Source organism: Pecten maximus, chromosome 1 (assembly GCF_902652985.1).
Source record: "Pecten maximus chromosome 1, xPecMax1.1, whole genome shotgun sequence".
In the NCBI taxonomy this organism is placed as follows: Eukaryota; Metazoa; Mollusca; class Bivalvia; order Pectinida; family Pectinidae; genus Pecten; species Pecten maximus.
The window spans coordinates 38,833,240-38,859,148 of NC_047015.1; the positions used below are offsets into that span (position 1 = coordinate 38,833,240).

Sequence of the window (25,909 nt, forward strand, 5' to 3'; positions counted from 1 at the left end):
AATTATGCCAATGGATTTCAAAGATTAGGCATTGAAGCCTTTCCTTTGGATTCCATGTATGTGTTTGCCATTTGTCTTCATCTATGACGATGGAGGAAATTAAGGAAGTGTTGAATTCATTGCCATTTCAGTGGCACTGAAGTGTGTACATGTCAGCATCTTTAAGTTTTCTTTTGGTTAATATGGTCCATGAAGGACACATGTAACTCTTATTGCTTTGTGACCCATGAAGGAAGCATTGTGTCTTTTCTGTAGATCGCTGGATTTCATGAATGCTAAAGGCATAATGCATTTTTTGCTAAATTCTAATCCTTTCAATGAAATTTCGTCTGCTGCTCCTTATGTACAATGCCACACTGACCCACTCCTTTCACAGATCTTAACCTCTAATCTAGATCTTTCAGCATATTAAGATCTATTAAATTTCCAACAACCTAAGCTTATTAAGATCTATTAAATTTCCAACAACCTTAGCTGCAGTCTACTTCCAGATACACAAATCCAGTAGATGCATTTTCTTTTTTTGTATAGTTCCAGGTCCATTGACAATGTAGGCCCTCTATGCCTTTTGTTATTTCACACAGTACGTTTGACTTCGTATTCGAACGCTCCGGAAATTAAGAGCTGTGATGATAAAGAGGAAAGGGAGCAGAGTCCCACTCGATTTGCATTCTTCTCAGAAGAGAAGCTTTCTAAGGATCGCATTCTGATATATATAAATCGAGTAAACCGTTTCTCAAACACTTTGACACAAACACGTGCATGTATGTGTCATAAATCCTTCTCTAGTAACATGGTAGCCACCATCTTGGAAGATAAATCTTCCAGCCTCGAGACGGAAGAGGTAGAAGATCTTTCAGAAGCAGAAGAGCTACAAATCGAGTGACCGGAAGATATATTCTAGACGGAGAAGAGTGCAAATCGAGAGGGACACAGCAGACGAAATTTCCTGTGAAAGGTTCCTCACGCGGAGGAACCCGTCTAGGTAATGGTTACCGGTCAAAGAAACATTCCAGATAGTATAGATCTAATAGAGATTGAAAGAATCGCACAGACGTGTTCATGCCATTTTTATTTGGTCACAATGGCGACCTGTTTCCAAAATGTTACTGACAATGAAAGAAAACAGTTATTATGAATGTAAGCTTAGTGTTCTTTTTAGTGTAAGGAGATTTGATAATATGCATTATTATATAAAACCTATTAATGGTGTCCGATTGTAAGAGGACCGCAATTGGCAAGAAATTGGGCGATGAAATTTAACACCAAAAAATGTTACAGTACATCACGAACGTCAATTTAGTTTTGGTTTTTTGAGAAATAACCTAACGGTTTGTAATCGATGATGGGCCCCTCCACAAATGTTACAGTACACTTGTGCCGAGAAAGATTTGAGAAATAACCAAACGGTTTGTAATCGATGATGGGGCCCCTCCACAAATGTTTTGATGTGGTATATTTGTTAAGAGATATTTGAATTTAGATAAAATGACCTGTATATAATCAGAAACCATAGAAATCCGAAGCTAGCTTATTTAAAATATTTTTTGTGGAACAGTTTCAAGAATGTAATTGTATTGAAAGACGGTGATATCGACGTGGCTACTCACACTGTCCATTAGTAGGACAACTGGCCTCTCTGTACCAGCATGCTCGTCGAAGAAGGAAATGAAGGACTTGAAAGTTGATAGATTCATCCAGTCTTTCTTTGTGTACGTCGCTCTACTCCCTTCCAATCCTTCTGTCATGGGATTGTAACCCTTTGGCTTTGGTTCAGGGAACACAAAGAAAGGGAGCATCATATCTCCACTAGCATTCCCACAGAACATCACAGTGTATCTTTGTTTACTGTGTCCCCCAGATATGTGTGGCATCTGTTGGCGATCTGAAGGAGTCTTCACAGGACCGATTATCTTCCCTGGAATACTTCCAATACTGAAACCTGTCTCGTCGCAATTCCAGATACGCTTAGGTTTGTTGAGTAAGTTTTTCTCACTGAGAAACTGACTAAAGCCTGAATACCAAACATCTGTGTCTTCCTTGTTGATTTTAGTACGGCACATTTCCAGTGATTTCTCAGTCCTGGGTTGCAGAATGGCTTCATTCCTGGCCATGAAAGCGTAATACCAATCATGACCAGGCCTACCGTCTTTAAAACTATTTGGCTTGTTTTCCTTGATGATAACACCCTGGATAAAGTCAAGGAACTTGTACGGCTTCAAGCCCATCCCCCTCTCTGCCATGTCATGAAGCCATGAAGACATCGCTGCCTTCTCAGCCTGGTTAAAAACAGGATTGGGCCCCTTCCTCTTATCAACATCAATTTCACCAGACAACCTCCTCTGAAGAAAACCATAAGAAAACCCATGTTGTCTAGCTGCTTCCCGTAAAGATACCTTGTTGGTCTGCACGTCGAACAATGCCTTCCGCACTTGGGTTCCTCTTCCAGGTGAAACAGGGTAGCCGCCACGCAAGCGACAGGGCTTTTGTGCTGTGGTTGCTCTTGCTTTTCCCATACTCTACCAAACATGAAACATACATACTGTTTATACAATTGTGAATTGCCTTGGCCAAAGAGTGCTCGACAGGTCAAAATCCGAGAAGTATCTCTGGATAAGTAGACTTTAAAGACAAGTATGGCTTAAGGTATGTTTGACATGTACAGCCACACAATCAATAGGCTTAGGGCTGATTTGATATACATCTTGTGTATTTTATCCGTTATTGCATGCGGGGTTATTAATTATAAATGTTAGATATAATTCTATCACACTCATTAACTTGACGATATTTTCGGTAACGTAAGGGTACCCAAAAAGGACACTTAACATGTATAATGAAGCCCTTTTATTTTGAAATACATCTTAATCAAAACTATTAAAAATTTAATTAATACAGTTTCATGGCACTGGGCATTAGCTGATTTGCCAACATTATTTAAAAAAAAATCATATTAAATTATACAACAGTATTGATACAAGGTCTACACAAGGAAAAGCAACAACAGTATATGATATGACAAAAAATATATAACTTTTAAAAGACTTGTCACTCTTATTGAACTTTATAAAACATAGATGCTCTAAGAGTTTTGAGGATTGCCCCACCACTTAGCCTGTCTTTTATTCATATCATAATAAATGTATAGAATACATGTATAATTAGAACCTAACAGTTATATTATGTCGAGGATTCTCTGTATGTAAATATTACATAATTAAATATTATAAGGAATATTTGATTGCTATTAAAACAATCTAACGGGGTATCTAACGTTTAAAAAAAACCTCAAGCATAGTCTAATACATTTTTATTTACCTAACAAATGTTTTACTGTTAGTCTGTTATCTGCTTGGCCGTGTCGTTGATAATTGATTTGTAAGTAATCTCCTTCACCGAATTATGATAATGGAAGTTGTACAGAACAAAAATATCGCACCTCCGAAGGCCGATCTTAGGTCAAGTCTCGGCAAACTTGCTCGCAACTGTATGAACTTCTTCATTGTTGTCGCAACCGTTCGAAAAACTCACATCTTTTATATTCGTGACCTAACAGTAATTCTCCATATATTTTGTTTATCCATTCACTGTCTACGTTTGGTACGAGACCCGTAACCTATAGTTAAAATATCCGCCAACAGCTTCAAATGCAAACCAATGTTGTTTACAGTCACGAGACGGGGCTGTGCTTGCACACATGTATACAAAGTGTGTAGAGACGACTTGCTCATTTGCATATAAATTGTATGGTTATACGGTTAAGACCCCCCTTATAATTAATTAAAAAACGAATGGAAAACATAAACTACATACCCAAGAGTAAATCGTCTGGGGATCAGAAACATAAAGTACCATTGAAAAAATCCATTCTTCAGAAAATCAACAAGAAACACCGGGCATGGCAACGGTTTATGGAAACCAGAAGTGAAAGCAAACACAAAGAATATGCAAAAATAAGAAATCAACTTAAATGGGAAATAAGAAAGACCTGGAGGGAAATGGAACGAAGCAGAGCAAAGAATATCAAATCAAACCCAAAACGATTTTGGAATTATGTTAACTCAACGAGAAAAGTGAGAACAGGGATATCCGACCTCATGGGACTAAACGGAGATGATCAACACATGGCAGTCAAGGACAGCGATAAAGCCGAGGTCTTAGCTAAGTTTTTCAGCAGTGTTTTTACGAAAGAACCATCTGGAGACCTACCGGAATTTAATACTAGAGCTGTAAATCACCCTTTTGAGGAGATAATTTGTAATCCATTAGTCGTTGAAAAGATTTTAGCAAATTTAAATGAAAATAAATCGCAGGGGCCAGACAAAATTCACCCGAAAGTTCTTAAGGAATTGAAACATTTTATCAGTACACCCTTAGCCGAGATTTTCAACCGGTCATTGGAAGATGGAAAACTACCTCAAGAATGGAAAGAAGCTAACATCACTGCCATATACAAGAAAGGATCGAAGTCGGACCCAGGAAATTATAGACCTGTCAGCCTCACAAGTATTGTTGTAAAGACCCTAGAGAAGTTAGTTAGAAACAGTATAGTTAATCACATGGATAAGAATAATCTTTTAAGCTCTAAACAATTTGGATTTATCTCAGGGCGATCAACCCAACTTCAGTTGTTGAATGTTTTAGAAGATTGGACTGCAATTATAGATAATGGCGGAGAAATAGATGTAATTTATATGGATTTTATGAAGGCATTTGATAAAGTCCCGCATAAACGCCTCTTAAAGAAATTGATAGGATATGGCGTAAGCCAAAATTAGTAAATTGGATAGAGGATTACTTGAGTAATAGATGTCAGCGTGTTATTGTTAATGGTGAGATGTCAAAAACATACCCCGTAATCAGCGGCATCCCGCAAGGCAGTGTACTGGGCCCAATCTTATTTGTAGTATATATGAACGATCTTCCTGAAATACTAACATCTTCGTCGCCGCTATTTGCAGATGACACAAAGTTATACAGACGGATTAGGAATGAGGAAGATGTGAGAATCCTCCAGGAGGACCTGGATAAACTCCAAATTTGGTCGAACAAATGGTTACTCAAATTCCACCCCAACAAATGTAAAGTAATATCAATAAAAGCTTCCAAGAAAAGACATTACTATATGAATGGACAGGAAGGAGAGAGGATTCAGCTGGAAAACATCACACACGAAAAGGACATTGGGGTTACCATCGATGAGGACCTGAATTCCAAAAAAATCACCTGCATAACATTGTAAACAAAGCGAACAGCATAATTGGACTAATACGAAGATCGTTTGTATATCTTGATGAGTCAATGTTCAAGTTATTATTTAAAGCTCTCGTCAGACCACACCTGGAATACGCAGCAAGTGTATGGAACCCATATCGAGTAGCAGATATCGACCTGATCAAGAACGTTCAAAGAAGGGCATCAAAACTTATTCCGTAACTCAAAAACCTTACATATGAGGAACGTCTAGAGAGACTAAATCTTCCAACTTTACAACATCGGAGAACTAGAGGGGACATTATCAATGTTTTTAAAATAGTTAAAAAACTTTATGATTATAGAGTAACTGAGAACTTTTTCCCAATGGACAGTTCTAGTAGGACGAGAGGTCACTCTGAGATAATTTTTAAGAAACGTAATCTAGAATTAAGAAAGAATTCTTCAGTAACAGAATAATAGATGTATGGAATAATTTGCCGCAACACATTATAGATGCAGATACTGTATACAACTTTGAAGTAATGCTAGATAAACACTGGAAAAATATTCATTTTAAAGTTTAACATTTTAGATATATTAAGGAAACATAGCAATTGATATACTGGAAATCAATCATTTATTTATTTTATGTACATATATTGTTGATATGGATATAGAAGCTTCCAGCCTGCATCCATTAATTATCCTAATAAATCCTAATAAATAAACTTGTATCAATATATGACCAAGGATAGTTCATAAGGAGAACTGAGGTACCCTTTCATGAAACAGGTTGTGAAATGATTAGTAAACAAACTTGACTAAATTGTCTCTTTAATCTACTGACTGTATGTCCTGCCAGGCTTGCTTTTGTTCATTAATGAACAAAATAGTGTTGTATTGAAAGTTTTCATATAATAAAAATGGCCATTTATATTAATATAAAACCATATAAACTATCTAATTTGAGCCTTTTCACAGAAACCCCAAAAAAACCTGGCACGGCATAGATAAACACTAGCTAAGACAATGATACAGTATTATTGTAATTGTTTCACAAAAAGATTTTTTAGATAAACCCTCTGAATTCTTTAGTTTTACATTACACACAAAATATGTGCATATGTAAGTTAACCAGACATAGATATAAGTGTGTGGCTAACCCGTGTAGACTTATTCCAGGTACGTGTGTCTTGACACAGACGACCAAATTACTTGTGCACGTGTGTTGCCATTCAACCAAAGGTTCGTAGGCTATTCAACTTTTCTCAAATTTCATACAAATGTTTTTTCCCAATTACTGGTCAACACCAATCATTTATTGATATCATCAAGTTGGCATAAATAAAATAATTATATACTCTTTTAGGATTTCGTTATTATATTTGATGACATTGAATATTTATTATTTATGCTGGCATAATATGGGGAGTACAAAAGCTATGATCCAGCTTAACGTCTTATTAACTGCTAAGGTCTTTTAAGAATGGTCTCCCCTGTGTGTGAGCCCCTGTGTGTGAGATTCATGCATGCATGTGTTTTTGGAGGTGTGGCATATTTGTGTTTTTCTCCTTTTGATAGTGTGGAACTGATGCCGACTTTATATAGGCTACGCCAGTGTTAGGCTCTGCTATTGTTGAGTTGTTTCCCTTTGTGGGACTCTCCTGTATGTTTTCTTGATGTTCTCACTTTGGTTGAGTAAAGATTGCACTGAAGCTGTTAGACGCTCTTCATCTTGTTATACCCTCCTCAACAGGTATACTGGCATCACCTTGTCCGTCCGTCCGTCTGTCACAAAATTTGTCCGGCAATGCATTCGCTCATTTCTTCATGGATTTCAACTCAAATTTGGTATATAGTTAGAAGACCATATGAACTTGTGTCCTCTGCAGTGATTTTGGCCTTTTTTAACAGTTATGCCTCTAGCTATGCCCCTTTTTCATACAAAATGTGTCATAATATTGTCCGGCTATGCATTCACTAAGTTTTTGATGGATTTTCTTGAAACTTTATACAGAGTTGAAGGATGGCATGAAGTTGTGTCTTCAGTAACGGCTTTTTCGAAAAAAAAACTTTTTACAGAGTTATGCCCCTTTATGTAAAAAATGGTAACTAGCTTGTCCGGCTATGCATTTGCTTTGTTTTCAATGGATTTTACTAAAATTTTGTATGTAGTTAGAGGACCCTATGAGGCTTAGCTCTATGCAAAGATTTTGCCGAATTACCAGTTCTAATAGTGTTATGCCCCTTTTTTAGCTCGCCTGGTCCGAAGGACCAAGGTGAGCTTATGCCATACCGTTGCGTCCGTCGTCCGTCCGTCCGTCAACAATTGACTTCTTCTTCATAACTACTGATCAGAATTTGACCAAATTTGGTCAAAAGCATCCCTATGGGGTGGCAACTAAAAATTGTACAAATGGTGGGACTGACCCCCCAGGGGTCTGAAGGGAGGGGCCAAAAGGGGTCAATTTGGCTCTATTAATATAAATGACTTCTTCTATGAAACCGAGCAATGGATATTGCTCCAATTTGCCTGGTAGCATCACTATGGGGCAATGATTCAAAATTGTACAAATGGTGGGGCTGACCCCCCAGGGGCCTGAGGGGCGGGCCAAAATGGGTCAAGATAGCTATATTGATATTAACAACTTCTTTTCTAAAACCAAGCAATGGCTATCGCTCATATTTGCCTGGTAGCATCACCTTCGGGTTGTACAAATGACGGGGCCGACCCCCTGGGGGCTGAGGGGCGGGGCCAAAAGGGGTCAGTTTTGCAGAATTGATATACGGTAAATGACTTCTGCTCTGAAACTATGCAATGGATATCGCTCATATTTGCCTGGTAGCATCCCTATGGGGTGGGGATTCAAAATTGTACAAATGGTGGGGCTGACCCCCAAGGGGCCTGAGTGGCGGGGCCAAAATTGGTCAATTTGTTTAAACAACTTCTCTGAAACTAAGCTATGGATATTACTCACATTTGTATGGTAGCATGGTTATGGGGTTGGGATTCAAAATTGTACAAATGTTGGGGTTGACCCGGGCCGCCAGGGGGCCAAAAGGGGTCAATTTGGCTAAATTATTCAACAACTTATTCTCTGAAACTAAGCAATGGATATCGCTCATATTTGACTGGTAGCTGGTAGCATCCTATTGGGGTAGGAATTCAAAATTGTATAAAGGAAGGAGCTGACCCCCCAAGGGGCAGAGGGCAGGGTCAAAAGGAGTCAATTAATATAAACAAGATCTTCTCTGAAACTAAGCAATGGATATCACTCACATTTGTGTGGTAGCATCCCTATGGGGTCGCGCCAAAAGTCAATTTCATTTCATGGATTAATGCACTTTTTGGCATTTTTAGTATTAAAATAAAACCAATATACATGTACCCATATAAAATGCTTATATGATATATATTGACATAGCAATACCAGTGACAAATATACTTAAGCATCATTCTTGTTTCATATCTCATGAAACCAGGTGAGCGATACAGGCCCTCTGGGCCTCTTGTTTGTTACAAGTTTTTCCCGCTATGGATTTATTTTGTTTTTAATGGATTTTCTTGAAACTTTTTACACAGTTGAAGGACTGCATGCACTTGTGTCTCCAGTAAATGCTTTTTCCGAAAAAATGCTTTTTACATAGTTCTGCCCCTTTATTAGGTCATCTGACCCAAAGGGTCAGGATAACCTATAGTCATCGTGCTTCGTCCGCCGTGCGCCGTGCGCCGTCCGTAAACTTTTTCTTTCAAAACGCTACTCCTCCTTAACGTTTGAGTGGATTACTTCCAAATTTGGTTTGAAGCATCATTGGGGGAGGGCAATCATATTTTATATAAATGAGGCTGGTCTGACCCCTGGGGCCAGAGGGGCGGGGCCCCAAAAAGGGAACTTAGGTGAATATTGCTATAAAATCCTACTCCTCCTCTACCCTTGGGTGGATTACAACTAAATTTGGTGTGAAACATCATTGGGGGAGGGCGGTCATATTTTATATAAATGAAGTTGGTGTGACCCCTGGGGCCTGAGGGGCGGGGCCCCAAAAGGGGAACTTTGATGAAATTTTGCTATAAAATCTTACTCCTCCTTAACCCTTTGGTGGATTTCAACCAGATATTGTGTGAAACATCATTTGGGGAGGGTGATCATATTTTATATAAATGAGGCTGGTTTGACCCCTAGGGCCTGAGGGGCGGGGCCCCAAAAGGGGAACTTTGATGAAATTTTGCTATAAAATCCTACTCCTCCTTAACCCTTTAGTGGATTTCAACCAGATATGTTGTGAAACATCATTTGGGGAGGGCGGTCATATTTTATATAAATGAGGCTAGTGTGACCCCTTGGGCCTGAGGGGCGGGGCCCCAAAAGGGGAACTTTGATGAAATTTTGCTATAAAATCCTACTCCTCCTTAACCCTTTAGTGGATTTCAACCAGATATGTTGTGAAACATCATTTGGGGAGGGCGGTCATATTATATATAAATGAGGCTAGTGTGACCCCTTGGGCCTGAGGGGCGGGGCCCCAAAAGGGGAACTTTGATGAAATTTTGCTATAAAATCCTACTCCTCCTTAACCCTTTAGTGGATTTCAACCAGATATGTTGTGAAACATCATTTGGGGAGGGCGATCATATTTTATATAAATGAGGCTAGTGTGACCCCTGGGGCCAGAGGTGCGGGGCCCCAAAAGGGCAACTTTGATGAAATTTTGCTTTAAAATACTACTCCTCCAAAATCCAAAAGTAGATTATTACAAAATTTGGTGTGGAACATCGTTGGAGGAGGACAATCATATTCTATATAAATGAGGCTGGTCTGACCCCTGGGGCCAGAGGGGCTGGGCCCCAAAAGGGGAACTTTGATGAAATTTTGCTATAAAATCCTACTCCTCCTTAACCCTTTAGTGGATTTCAACCAGATATGTTGTGAAATATCATTTGGGGAGGGCGGTCATATTTTATATAAATGAGGCTAGTGTGACCCCTTGGGCCTGAGGGGCGGGGCCCCAAAAGGGGAACTTTGATGAAATTTTGCTATAAAATCCTACTCCTCCTTAACCCTTTAGTGGATTTCAACCAGATATGTTGTGAAACATCATTTGGGGAGGGCGGTCATATTATATATAAATGAGGCTAGTGTGACCCCTGGGGCCTGAGGGGCGGGGCCCCAAAAGGGGAACTTTGATGAAATTTTGCTATAAAATCCTACTCCTCCTTAACCCTTTAGTGGATTTCAACCAGATATGTTGTGAAACATCATTGGGGGAGGGTGGTCATATTTTGTATAAATGAGGCTGGTGTGACCCCTGGGGCCAGAGGGGCGGGGCTGCAAAAGGGGAACTTTGATGAAATTTTGCTATAAAATCCTACTCCTCCTTAACCCTTTGGTGGATTTCAACAAGATATGGTGTGAAACATCATTGGGGGAAGGTGGTCATATTTTATATAAAATAGGCTGGTGTGGCCCCTGGGGCCAGAAGGGCAGGGCCCCAAAAGGGGAACTTTGATGAAATTTTGCTTTAAAATACTACTACTCCTAACCCCCATGGTGAATTATTACCAAATTTGGTGTGAAACATCATTGGAGGAGGACAATCATATTTTATATAAATGAGACTGGTTTGACCCCTAGGGCCAGAGGGGCGGGGCCCCAAACGGGGAACTTTGGTGAATTTTTGCTAAAAATCCTACTTCTCTCTAATCCTTGGGTGGATTAATTCGAAATATGGTGTGAAACATCCATTGGGAAGGGTGGTCATATTTTATATAAACGTGGCTAGTGTGACCTTCTGGTGGATTACAACCTAATTTGATGTGAAACATAAGGTGACGGCAATCATATTTTTTAATGAGACAGGTCTGACCCCTGGGGAAAAAAAGATGGGGCAAAAAGGTCTAAGCGCTTAGGTTAAACATTTCTTAAAAATGCAATTCCTCCTTGATGCCTTAATTGATTACAAACATATTTAGTATGAAACATCATTGGGGAAAGGCAATCCTAATTGATATAAATGAGTCTTGTCTGACACATTGGGACAGAGGGGCATGCCCCAAAAATGGGAACTTGGCTCAAATTTTGCTTTATGATGCTCTTTCTGGACAAGCTAAATGGATAAAAACCAAATTTGATCTAAAACATAACTGGTTGCGATAAATAATTGATGGTAATAATGCTGGATTGAGGGGCGTGTCCCTGCTGTAAGTGTAAGTGTTTGTCAGATGACCGTTAAGGCCCATGGGCCTCTTGTTTGAAAAATGGTTATAATTTTGTCCAGTTATGCATTTCCTCAGTTTTCACAAAATTGGTGTATAGTTAAAAGACCATATGGTGTTGTGATTTTCCCCAAGTAGTCCTTTGAAACAAAACAAATTATGCCACTTTAGCCCTTTTTAACAGAGTTATGCCCCTTTTCCATACAAAATGTGTCATAATTTTGTCCGGCTATGCATTCACTTAGATTTTGATGCATTTTCTTGAAACTTTATACAGAGTTGAAGGATGGCATGAAGTTGTGTTGATTTGGTTATATTACCATAAATAGGCAGCTTCACAAAGTATCCAAACCAATCATGGAAAAGCGGGGGGTATACTTCTCGCCCCCTCGGTGACAGCTCTAGTTAATATTAGCGTGGTGGCGTGATCTTACATACGCCTCTACAACAGCGTGACGAGTTGTCAGCGATCTAAGCATAACAGGGCAGCTTAATCTATAGTTGTAATTAAGTGAAATCTTGTATTAATTACCAGTTTGTGAAATTGGAAGTAACTTTCAACATTCCAAGAAGTGAAAACGAAAGTGTACTATACAAAATTCCATGTATCGACTTGAGTTACTGCATGTGAATCAAAAGTGAAACTCCCCATGTACATTGTGTATCATTCCAAGAACTAAGTTTATGTACGATACTGAGTGTATTGAGAGTAGTACTGTTCAACATCAGCTTAACAGTTTCAACAGTCCGTAATAAAATGGCCACAACTTGCGCCCCAAAGCAATGGCCCCTGACCAAAAACGAAACCATCACTTCATTTGAAGCATGGAGGCAAAATTTACACTATACCCTCTCACTAGACCCAAACTTCGCTCTTTTCCTCATTGACGGGTCAGTATGGACCAAGAAAAGTATTACCAACCCAACACGTGGTCTCAACAACGATAACGAGAATGTTCCAGAAGCTTCACGTCGCACAGCTGCTCAGAAAGTTGCCAACCTTGAGCTTATGTTAGGGCAAATTGCAAATTATTTCCCAATTACCTCGCGCAGCACAATAGTAAAACAGTCAACGTCAATGCAGTCAATTTGGCAAGCGATCCGTACGCATTTCAGATTCCAGTCCACCGGCACGCATTTTCTAGACTTTGATACAATCAAACTGGAACCGGGTGAGCGTCCTAAAGACTTATACCAGAGACTAAACAGCTTTATAGAGGACAACCTTCTTCAAACAGAAGACCCATCATGGTGCAGCTCCCGAGTCTGATGAGGAAGTTTCACCGTCTCTCGAGAACCTATTCACATTGACATGGTTACGGCTTATAAACAAGGATTTGCATCCCTTAGTTAAACAACGGTATGGTCCAGAGCTGCGCGCTGAAACGTTAGCTAGTCTCAAACCAGAAATCTAACAGTCTTTAGATAGTTTATTAGACGAAATTCATTCTAATAAAGACGCAAAGGTACTTCGCACTGTCTTCAGACCTAAGGGCCGCACATCGCCTGGCATTTTGACCTCACAGACACAGAGGAGCAATGGCATTACTACTGGAAAGGTCTGTCCTCTCTGCAAGCAAGCGGGAAGACCAAGGTTTGACCATTATCTCAGTACTTGTAAATTCTTGCCGTCTGAAGACCAACAATTTATGAGCCATGCAAGGCAATTGATTGCTGTGGAGGAAATAGCCTCTGACGTAGAAGATGCTCATTTTGACCATCACGAGAACTTTGATAGTGATGGGCACATACCTACGTCCCGGCGTGTGAGTACTAAGCAATCACCAAAGATGAAAGCTTAATTTGGTGTAGTGTGTACGTATTACACTGGACAGTGGCCCTGAAATCAGCATGATTAAAGAATCCACAGCAGATCATCTTGGTGTCGACATTCAGCCTACTATCCAAAATGCCTTACAAGCTGACGGCAGTACTCCACTTGAAATTGTTGGAAAGACACATTTTGAAGTAACTAGGGACAATACTGTGCTTCATATAGAGGCCCTTGTTGTCGATGATCTTGATGTTGACGTCCTTGCCGGTATCCCGTTTATGTCCAGCAACGACATAAGTATTTGTCCTGTGCGACATGAAATGCTATCTGTGGACTAAAGTCTAAGGACAAGATTGTTTGGACTGATGAGCTGGTAGAATATTTCCAAGTTGCTCAAGCTAGACTCCTCAATGTGAAAGAGATCGTAATACCACGCAAGAATAATCGAATCTGGATAGTTACCGATGGATCTGTGAGCAAGTCTGGTATTGGTGCAACTCTATGTGATGTGAGACAAAAGCATTCATCTTGCTTGATTCTTTAGCGCCAAACCTCAAAAACACCAGGTTACATGGCTCCAGTGTGAAATCAAAGCTTTGTGCATAGCCGCAGCGGTTAAGCATTTCAGTCCTGTTATCATACAGTCGTGTCATGCCGCGTGTGTTTTGACAGAAAGTAAGCCTTGTGTTCAAGCCTCACTGAAGGATACTGCCGATGACACCCAGCAGGACTACCCACCAGGTCATATTATACTGACAACGGGCGAATCAGTCATCCTACTCCTAATATGAGGAGAATTAAGCAGGAGTAGAAACTACCATTTTTGAAAGTCAGCCTGTATGTCTTGCCCAGGGGACAGAACCCAATGCCTTCCTCAGAGGAACAAACCCTCAGCTAAAGGCCAAAAGTGAGGCACTGTCAAGCAAGACATAAGCAAGGAGAAATTTATAAGAAAAGATAAGATGCCAAATTTAGTTGTCTTTTAGGATCATGCAATGGGGTACGTGCAGCAGGTACAGTTGTAGCGGAACTGCCTGGGCTGAAGGCATGTGGCCAGAGTGCTCAAATAGAGTGTCCACCTAGAGTTTATTGGTCCTGGATTCGAGTCCTGGTCTGGTCATTGCATTTTTCCTCTCCTATTGCACAATTCTTATGCTCTACCTGTATGGACTCAGTGATCAAGGGGAAAAGCCACAAATTCTATATTTAGACAGTGTTGGATGACCTGAAGTGAAATGCACACATCTTAAACATCGCCAAAAACTAGGTGAACTAGCTCTTGACTATAATCCTAAAAAGAAATGTGAAACACAGCCCACCCTTTTGTAAGAAAACACATGTGCGTTCCATCCTTGAATACAGCAGATCCAAAAAGAAGAAGAAAAAGCAAATAACCTGATTTATCACCAGGACTAAACAAGACAAGGAAGGAGGATGTGTTACACAGATGCTTACCTTGAGGACTTGGAATTACTAACACCTTAGGCTTAGTGTACATAACAATGATCAGTGGTTTTCATGTACAAGATGGTTGAGGGAATGTTATCTAACTATATATACCTCCAGATGAACCTCATTCAAAGAAATTAATGACTGAAGAGAAGAATATATGAAGCCCAAAACTTCAACAACTATATTGCATTGAATGTTGTAGAAATAAAATATTAGAAATTGAAGCCCATCACATTACTAACATATGTATGCAACCATGAACAATACAATTTGAGCAAAGTAGCTGACTGTACCCCAACACAATACACTGGAGGTTTTTAAAGGTTAAACACAATACACTGAAGGTTTTTAAAGGTGCAAATACTTCCGGTTAATGTTCCAGTAGACTATAGACTCAATGCAGCTCAACTGTTGTGCAATATACTGTTGATATAAATCAGCTGAATATGGGTTGCCAGTCCCAGGTGAAACAAAGCATTCATTCTTGAAATCCGAGATACAATTGTTGTCCACAACCCAGGTTTTTATAGCTCAAACAAAGACTCTCAATATCCTATATCTAATCCTCTTGAAGTGTTCAACAGCACCAAAATTGCATCTAGTGATAAAGAAAGAAAAAATTTCGAATAAAAGGTCATGCCTGTACTACGTCTCTATCTAGTGACCTCTTGCTCTCTCTATGTAAGGATTCATGGGGATGCAATTTTTTCGCCCTCACTTCCTGGATCTTTAAGGTGTTAGTTCATTAATTCAGTTGTCACTTTAAAGGATCAAGGAAAATATCCAGATAGTTTGGTTTGGTTTGGTTTATTTTGTTTAACGTCCTATTAACAGCTAAGGTCATTTAAGGACGGCCTCCTGGCGTGCGACATGCATGCATGTGGTGAGTGCGTATGTGTGATTTGGAATGCTGCGGTATGTTCGTGTTAAGTCTCTTTGTGATAGGCCGGAACTTTTGCCGATTTATAGTCCAGATAGAAAGTTGTTTGTAATTATTAAGCATGATAGACTAGATTACACCCTTAATTTACTCCCCCAGTTACGCTGTGACTTGCTGTCCTTCTGCACATTGTCTTGTCCAGGCTCTGTCTCCTACATTGTTTGACACTGGAATTTCATAGCATGGGTTCACTTGGGTAAAGCGATATGTTTATCAAAAGTAGGTCACTCTAACCTAAATTTTGACCTTTGACCTGCATCACAGAAAAAGGTTCTGTGGACTCTTTATCTCCTACACTACTTGACACTGAAACTTCATACTTGGGACATGGGCTCCTATGGGGTGCCGTTTTACTATTTATTCCCATTTGGTGATATCACCTATTCAAATGAGTGATATCACCTATTCGAATACATGTAGGTGATATCACTTAAGAACTTTTTTAAGTGATATCACCTATTCGAATAAGTGATATCACCTATTCGAATGAGTGATATCACCTATTCGAATGAGTGATATCACCTATTCGTTTCATTAAGTGATATCACCCATTCGAATAGGTGATATCACTCATTTGAATATGTGATATCACTTATTGAAACGAGTAGGTGATATCACCAATTCGAATAGGTGATATCACTCATTCGAATAGGTGATATCACTTAATGAAATGAATAGGTGATATCACCAATTCGAATAGGTGATATCACTTATTTGAAAAATGAATTGGTGATATCACCTATTCGAATAGGTGATATCACCAAATGGGAATAAATAGTAAAACGGCGCCCCATAGTGATATCACCCATTCGAATAGGTGATATCACTTAATGAAACAAATAGGTGATATCACTTATTCGAATAGGTGATATCACTCATTTGAATAGGTGATATCACCAATTGGAATAGGTGATATCACTTAAAAATATTCTTAAGTGATATCACCTATTCGAATAGGTGATATCACCTATACGAATAGGTGATATCACCTATGAAATTTTATAAGTGATATCACCCATTCGAATAGGTGATATCACCTATTCGAATGAGTGATATCACCTATTCGAATTGGTGATATCACTTACTCGTTTCAATAAGTGATATCACATATTCGAATGAGTGATATCACCTATTCGAATGGGTGATATCACTTAATGAAACGAATAGGTGATATCACTTATTCGAATAGGTGATATCACTCATTCGAATAGGTGATATCACTTAATGAAATGAATAGGTGATATCACCTATTCGAATAGGTGATATCACCTATTCGAATAGGTGATATCACTTATTTGAAAAATGAATAGGTGATATCACCTATTCGAATAGGTGATATCACCAAATGGGAATAAATAGTAAAACGGCGCCCCATAGGCTCCCCCTATTTGAGACAATGTGTCATGTGTCAAAAGTGTAGGTCACTCTGATCTACATTTTAACTTTTTTTCCCACATCAAATAAAAAGTTTGTCTGGGCTTTATATCCCACAATATTAGTCGCTGGAACTTCATAATTCTTGTATTGATTTCTCCTTCATGAAACAATGTGTTGTGTATCAAAAAGTAGGTCAATCTGATTTTGTTCCAATTTCAGACGGGATCATGAGCATGATGGCATGACTTGAGCAAGCAACAGCAGATGATGACATCTGACACCGCCAGTAACCCTGGAGGGTCATGGGGTTACGTGGTTGGTGTAGCTGCATTTATGATCCAGTTTGTGATCTTTGGTATTGCCACATCTTTCGGTGTATACAACATTGCCTTGATTGTGCACTTCCAATCTTCAGTTGCTGCCACATCCATGATTGGTGCTTTCAACATTGGACTGCTGCTTGGAGGAGGTAATTCTTTCACATTTAATTTGTCATTAAAAGAAGGGAGATATATTGTTGACTAGTTTGTGTTGTTGTTAGGTCATCTGACCCGAAGGGTCACGATGATCTATAGACATTATGCTTCGTCCGTCGTCCGCCGTCCGCCGTGCGCCGTGCGTCGTGCGTCGTGCGTAAACTTTTCACATTTCAGTCTTCTTCTCAAGTTCCACCTGTGGGATTAAGCTGAAACTTGCTAGAAATGATCCTGAGATGGTCCTGACCAAGTGTTGTTATTTTTCGGGTCGGTCTGAAATCCAAGATGGCTGCCGTGGCCGCCATCTTGAAAAACACATTTTAAACTTCTTCTCAAGTTCCACCAGTGCTGTTGGGCTGAAACTTGCCTGAAATGTTCCTGAGATGATCCTGACCAAGTGTTGCTATTTTTTGGATTGGTCTGAAATCAAAGATGGCCACCATATCCGCCATCTTGAAAAACACATTTTAAACGTCTTCTCGAGTTCAATTAGTGCTATTGAGCTGAAACTTGCCTGAAATGTTCCTGAGAGGATCCTGATCAAGTGTTGTTATTTTTTGGATTTGTCTGAAATCCAAGACGGCCGCCATCTTGAAAAACACATTTTAAACTTCTTGTCCAGTTCCATTGGTGCCATTGAGCTGGAAATGGGTGAAGATGTCAAGGAAGGCAAGCCAACATAGTGTTGTTATTTTTTCGGCCTTGTAAAAACTTTGACATGGCATCAATGGTGGCCATTTTGTAAAATGATTGCGCAATCATGGTTTTCCTGAACAACACCTATTTCAAACTTCTTCTCAAATTCCACCAGTGGGATTCAGCTCTAACTTACCAGAAATTATCCTTAGATGGTCTAGACCAAGTGTTGATTGGGTCGGTCAGAAATCCAAGATGGCAACCATGCCCAACAGTGCCACTATATACTTGCTACAGAGAATACATACTACAATAATATAAGGGTTTTAATTTAGAATCAGATGACCGTTAAGGCCCCAGGTGGGCCTCTTGTTTTTCTAGTGCAATCTTGTCAGAAGCATAACTTTTGAATACCTGGTAGTTAAATTTATCTCAATGAAACTTTAAACATATCTGCATCACCAACAGGTACTGTGCAATGTACTATAATTGGGTCACTATGACCTCATTTCAAAGTCAATTGAGTGAAAAATTTTCAAAACCTGTAGAGTGTGGTATTTTGAGGTATGCCATTTGAACAGTAATTAAATATATCTTGATAAAAGTTACAACTTAAAAGTCTAGCCTGCATCACCTACAGGTGCTGTGGGTTGAACTGTTATTGAGTCACTGCAAACTTCCTTTCAATGTAAAATGTCAGTTATGAGCAATTACATTTTTTCAACATGTACAATTGTCTTGAGCAAAATGTTACAACAGTAAAACATATCCTGATGCGACTTGAAATGCATCTGCATCCATTCTTTTAGAAAGGGAAGACATGGTTACAAAAACGGATCTCCCAAGTTTTGATAGGGTCTAGAAACACTCTTATAACACTCTTTATTTAATAGAAAATGCCTTGAAACACTCTTACTAGCACTCTAGAATCCTTGTGATAATTGATTTCTGTTAATTTGTATGATACACTTGGTTTGTTTGTACAGGACCGTTAGCCAGCTATCTGATGAGGAAGATAAGTTACAGGAAAGTGTCTTTCCTGGGATCTTTCCTCAGCACTATAGGTCTCCTCCTCTGTCCCTTGGCACCGAACATCATCTATCTGGATGTATTTTACGGTGTCGTAACAGGTAAACCAATGGAATATTGTTACTGTCCAAACTTTGCCCTGTGATATGACAATAATAGCCATCGATAAAAACAAAGGAGAACTTTTGTAAAACTTCAAAATGAATTGCCTCACAATCATTGTAAAAAAATAATGTGAAGATTTTGAAGCATTGCTATTTTGTGTTTAGAATGATTAATGATCAGTGACATTTATTATTTGCAGGTATTGGTTTTTGTCTGGTGTATGTGCCATCACACACCCTCTCAGGTCTGTATTTTGACAAGCACCGTAGCCTGGCTACAGGAATAGTGACCAGTGGATCGGGTCTAGGAGGAGCTGTCTTCCCATACATCTCCAACTTCCTCATCAATGAATATGGATGGAAGGGTGCCATTTTAATCACGGCTGCTATCAACATGAACACTTTTGTATTTGCTGCATTGCTTCTACCTGTTCCTGTCTCTAGAAAAACCAAGGATGCTGATGTTCCACAAGGAGATGAGTTGGTAGTCATGCTGACGGATACAGCTAATGAAGTAGTTTATGAATCGGCACAAATGTTAAATCAAAATGGTAACATGGAGAACAAACACAGGGGTATCAATGATACTTTAATGGAAACAGAACCAGTCTCAAACTCCAATGAAAATATGAGGACAAACTCAGAGCAATATAAAAGAGAAATAAGAAGAAATGATTATGCTTTAACATCTAAAAGTATAACATCAGAAAAGGAAACAAAAACATGTTACGTTTTATGTAATGTTGTTTTCTTGATTTACTGCATCAACAATATTTTTTGGAACATGGGTTTGTCAATGGTATTTGTGCTTGGTCCAGGATACTTTACAGAGTTTGAAGTTACTGTTAAGGAATCCACCATTTGCTTAATGTGTTTCAATGCAGCCATCACTGTGGGTGGGATTGTTGGAGGAGGAGTTGGCAACCTCCGTTGTATCAACAGGATGGCCTTATACATCATGGCTAACTTCACTACTGGCCTGTTCATTTTGATGCTTGCATTGCCTTTTATGCACACATTCCTGGCGATATGTTTTGACATGTTCAGCATGGGCATAGTGTTTGGGATCATCTTGGGACTACTGGTCGTTGTAACAGCTGACATATTGGGAGTACAGGCACTTGGAGATGGCATGGGTTATCTTCTACTTGCAAATGGAATTGGCAATACAGTTGGACCACCCATTGGCGGTATGGCTGTTATTGTTTGTCTGTTAAAGAAATGATCTTACATACTCCAAAATGTTTATAGAGGATCACATGGCGAAAAACCTATGTGTCGCAGTCGGCACAATGATATCAGATAATAAAATACAGCCTCTTATGTTTAGGAGTAGATCTCATGATTACATCAGTAATTTGTCATGTCAACCTGTCAACCTGCTTCAATCTGTGTATTGTTTGGTATGCCTTGTAAGTACTATCTTGTCTTTGCTATAATACATGTACTTTGTACATGGATATATATATATATATATGGTAATTGAATTTAAAATATGTTCTTTGATTCAGTACAATCACTAGTCATTGCATGAATAACACCGCCAGAAAATCAAGATATGAATATTGCATATAAATTATGGAATCAAGCTTCAAATCTAGACAAAAGTGTACTCCTTTTAAGTTGTATTTTATCTTTCATCATCCACCACACATAACCTTTTCACATTTTTTATTTAATCCTTAATAATAGCCACTAAATTGATTTTAACTAAACTTAGCTATAATGATCCTACTGTGAAGTTGACCAAAGATATTGAAATGGAGGACATTCTTCCCAGGTGTGTGGTTATATATATGGAGCTAAAAATTGGTAAACGTAGATTCTGGCTGAAATGAGCAGCCAGTACAATCTACTCAATCAATTGTCAACCCCCAGCAATTGGAGCTTTGGGCCCAAAAGGTGTTACCTAGGGAAGAAGATTAATCTACTTGTTTTCTAAAGTTTACTATATTTACATATACGTTTTGCATTGTATCTTGCCTAAACTTTGTTTAAATATTTAAGTTGGGGACCAGAATTTATTTTCAACAAGTGGCTGAATCCTTTAGGGTTGTGGAGGGTGGGGCAGAAGTGGATATTTTATGTAGCGATTGGTCCAATCTAATTAAAATTAGACTTGTAATTTCCGTTCCTCTACGATACACTGCAATACAAGTATTGTAGTGTATCGTTGAGAAGCGGAAATCACAAGTCTAATTTTAATTAGATTGCGATTGGTCCACATGCCTCTTGTTTTTCTATGAATTACAGAAATTTTAAATGATCAAAAATACATGTAAAGACAAACATTTTTATGTTCATTAACTTAAAAGCAGTGGAGGAAGATATTTATTTATGTTCTCAGAAAAATTGTCTGGTTTGAAATGACAATTGCAAACTATAAGAACATATACAATTGTAGTCTGAATTTTACTACTGCAATGATGTTATTTTTAGGTATTAATGACTTATATAATTTGTCACCTGTGATTTGTTGATATATTTTCAGGCTGGATAAAGGATATGACAGGCTCGTGTACCTTGGCGTTCTATCTGGCTGGGATTGCCGCTTTGGTGGGTGGAGGTGTCATGCTGATTGCTCCTGTATGGGAGTACTGTATGTCCAAGACCAAACATCCAGCAGAAGAGACACGAGAACAGAGATGAAGGTCTGATGACAAGTCCTTAAATATATCATTTGTACACACAAGATTTTGTGTATGTTATATGGAAAGAGAAAAGGCTTATTATTATATTGAAAGTGAAAAGAGTCAAGAATTTTCTATTTTAAATCATGTGAATTGATGTTTTCATATATTTGTATGTTCATTTACTGCCTCTTGTAATTTGGTAAGATCTGTATTAGAATGTAGCCGTACTATGGCACCTTTCCCACCAATAGAAATCTCAACGATGAAAACTAATAATCCATGTAAGCATATTTGAAAATCTTGGCCTTGGTAACTCTCAAAGGTGATGAAATGTGACAAAATTATTCCATGGCTCTTGTTGTAGACAACTACCTCTCTGAAACTAACTCATTTAAATAAGAAATGCCAAAATAAAAAAGATTACAGTTTTGTGATCAACATTGAACTCAATAGTAATTCGAAGTGTAAAAGAGTAGAATTTACAACCTGATGGCTTTAGCAGATGTAAACACATTTAAGAAAAGACTTGCATTTCTGAAGACTCTAAGCATTTCTGAAGACTCTAACCAGGAAATAAATGCTTGAGTATGAGGTTCTTAGGTTCTGGTATCATACAGAAAAAAAAATTGTGTTTTTATAATCCCTACAGGTATTTTGTACCTAAAGTCAATGGCTGTTACAAGGATTATATCAGGTATAAATAGTTTAACCACAAGAGAAACACTATCACATGCAGATGCACATACTTAAATGATCTTATATATAGCTCTTATTATATAATAATTTCTGAACCTAATAACAGTTTGTGGAAAGCATACTTTTCATAAAAATAAACACATGTATTGTTGATAGATCAATCTTGTTTATAGCTCCAAGCAAATCAATCTAGTCCCAAATCTTATCAAATGTATGCTGAAAGCATAGTTTAAAAATAATATACATTGTTTGTTTACAAAATCAACCTAGAAATCTGAAGTCACAAAAAAGCAGATTTAATCAATTGTTATTAACTCACTTTACAGTTTAACTTTCACTGTGGCAGTGTTTCTTCCATTCCAGAATATTTAATATCATTTTATTTGAAGCATCCATTGTCCAGGGAAATAAAAAAAAAAAAAAGGCTACATTAAATTAATTTTGAATCATTATGGCCCAAAGGCCAAGGCTTATGCTGTGGCGCTGCGTCCATCCGTCGGCAATCCGTCCGTCAACTTTTTCATGTAAACAACATGATGACTTCTTTTTACCAGTAATAACCAAAAGACTTTGAAGCAAGATAATTACGAGAACGGTTCCTTGGATGAAACCCGACAAAGTGTGCGAAAAGAATTGACCTTAACCCATATTCAAGGTCACGGGGGTCAAATCAGTTAAAACATTTTAATGACTTCTTCTCAATAACCAAGAGGCCCAGGACTTTATATTGGGCATGAAGAATGCTGGAGTCATGGCAACTAAATTAGTGAAAATGAATTACCTTGACCTACATTTAAGGTTACAGGTGTAAAAAAGGGTAAACATTTTAATCAACATTTTCTCAATAACCAAGAGGCCCAGGGACTTAATATTGGGTATGTAGCATGCTTGGGTGAAGGGATTCCAAGTTTGTACAAATGAAAGACCTTGACCTACATTCATGGTCACAAGGGTCAAATAGGGTTAAATGTTTACAAGATTTCTCCTTAATAACCAACAGGCCCAGTGACTTGATATTTTGTTCCTACATTCAAGGTTACAGGGTTCTAATAGGCTGAAACATTTAAACAACTTCTTCTCAATAACCAAAAAGCTCAGGGACTTGATATTTGGTCTGTAGCATGCAGGAATGAAGGCTAGGAAGTTTGTTGAAATGAATGACTTTGACCAAGATTTAAGCTTGAAATAGTTAAATTGGCCAATATATTTAAAGACGCCTTTCTATGTAACTGCTAGGCCATGAGATCTTATATATGGTCTCTGATACACTTGTTCTTATTGATGTATAAGCATAAAAAGGATCACAGGATAGCAGGTGAGGGATTCAGACCCATTGGGCCCTTGTACCTTTACGGGTCATGGTGGAGTACTGTTATTATTATATAAACAGTAACAGCTGGAAATGATATTGCAGGAAATAACCTCTCCATTGGTACAAACTGATGATGATCTGTTGAGTGGAAAAGAAGTATTTGAGGAGTATATTTTTATATTTTTCAAAGATACCTCAAGAGTTAAACTCCACAGTAATTTTTAGGTGTGTTGTGTTGTTATAACGATCATTTTTTGGTACTTTATATCCACAGTTTTGTGTGCTTAAAAAACTTGTGCATAATACATGTATATTGCCATATTATTGTTATTTTTAATTGTTCTTGACAGTTGTTAGTCATATTTGATCGCAAAGTTATTGTTGTGTTAGTATTATATTATTGTAGATTCTTTGTGTCATAAGTGATATCAGTATACATATATTTTAAAGATTTTTTACAATTTATGCTAGTCATGTTTTAGTATCTGAAACCAAAGAGTTAATTAGTCACATCACAGGCTTCTAAAAAAAAGGATCTTTACTTATACCAAATGATAAAAGTTTCATGACAATCAATGTCAACAATAATAACAATTTTGTTTTAATTGTGTTTATTAACCTTTGTGGTGCTGAATTGTCTTCAATTAGGATGGCATTGAGTGCTGATTTGTTTCAAAAACAATTTTTTACAAACCATTTTTTTTTCTTCATGCTAAAATATCAAGAATGATCCAAATGATATGTTCCAGACATTCAATGGCGGTTTGAATGTCAATTTTATGTAAAATTTAGCACTTCGTCTGCTAAGCCTGAAAAGTGCAAACTTTACATGAAAAAACAACACAAGTCCAAAAAACACAATTAAAAATATTATTTAATTCTTTAAGATATCTTTTATCTACATGAGTAAATAGCACATATCTTTTATTTTATCAATAACAATAATTATAACTGAAATGATTAATGGAATATGAAATTTTATTTCTCAAGGGAGATAATTTGAAATGTTTTTACTCAAGGGAGATAATCTGATTTTTTTTTTTATTAAAGAGAAATAACCATTGTCTTATCCAGGAAGTTGCATTTCACTGCATTTTCAGCTCCTAGAGCTATTATATAATTACTCCTGAAACTAAACCACATATTTAATAAAGTAATTTCATCTGGTATAAATTGAACTTTATATAGTTCATATAATAAAATACATGTTATACAGAGTGTAAATATAAGTTTATGATATATATATACATGTCTATTTATATGTGTGTGCATATGTATATCAATGAATCCTTAAATCTGACATTTCCTTATTGTAATACTGATCACAAAACTTTTTTGTAGAGTTACAATGTAACTAAAGTTAATTTAGCAGACAGCACTATTTCAAAACTTACCCGAGATCTCAGCAGCAGAGACCAGTTGACTCACAAGCTGTCGTCTGAAAAGCCTGTGCAATACTGGGTTGGCTGTCTGTTGTTAGTACAAGATGTACGAGTTGAGCACAGCAAGACCAAGCATGTGGAAGAAGACCTTTTTCCACTATTTTAGTGTCCTTCTGTCAAATCCAGCATATGCCACCATCTGGTCGCATCTGTCCACAGCACCCATGTTGTGGTTGTACTCTAATACACAGTCGGGCTTGGCAATCAAGTTCCCCTCTGAATCCCTCTTTGCAGTGTTGACCATTTTTCCTTAATAGCAGCAATATGGAGAATATTTTAACCAAGTATGATGAATTTATTGTTTCATTGAATTTCATAATAGGTCAAATAATTACATGTCTTATCATAATAAAATTACCATAATGATATCAATAACTTAATATTTGAATCAACACAGAGTTCAGAAGGATATGTTTGTTCAATGTTTCAAACTGGCACTGAAATCCAAGAGCATTTTACATGGTCCTATTTTTAATGACGCGATACAATTGATTGTATTGTCATAATGATCTTGTTAAGTTGTTACATTATGTTAGCAATGTTTTACCATGTTTGTTGTGTTGACATTGTTTGACATTTTCAAATACACTGTACCTTTTTTATACTATAGATGTTATACATGTCTATA

The 25,909-nt window shown here is 37.9% G+C and overlaps 3 protein-coding genes across 3 annotated transcripts; 2 read left to right on the top strand and 1 right to left on the bottom strand.

Moving 5' to 3' along the window:
- Positions 1 to 886: 886 nt before the first annotated feature.
- LOC117333070 (monocarboxylate transporter 12-B-like) lies at positions 887 to 25,843 on the top strand. Its single transcript, XM_033892200.1, has 5 exons — positions 887 to 985; positions 17,173 to 17,422; positions 19,052 to 19,195; positions 19,399 to 20,388; positions 21,690 to 25,843. Exons 2-5 carry the CDS (start codon positions 17,218 to 17,220, stop codon positions 21,845 to 21,847), a joined length of 1,497 nt encoding a protein of 498 aa, XP_033748091.1. The 5' UTR covers positions 887 to 985; positions 17,173 to 17,217; the 3' UTR covers positions 21,848 to 25,843.
- Positions 1,536 to 2,516, bottom strand: LOC117342449. Its single transcript, XM_033904647.1, has one exon. The coding sequence runs from the start codon at positions 2,514 to 2,516 to the stop codon at positions 1,536 to 1,538; it is 981 nt and encodes a 326-aa protein (XP_033760538.1).
- On the top strand, positions 4,026 to 4,605 carry LOC117333079. Its single transcript, XM_033892210.1, has 2 exons — positions 4,026 to 4,475; positions 4,523 to 4,605. Exons 1-2 carry the CDS (start codon positions 4,098 to 4,100, stop codon positions 4,538 to 4,540), a joined length of 396 nt encoding a protein of 131 aa, XP_033748101.1. The 5' UTR covers positions 4,026 to 4,097; the 3' UTR covers positions 4,541 to 4,605.
- Positions 25,844 to 25,909: the final 66 nt, after the last annotated feature.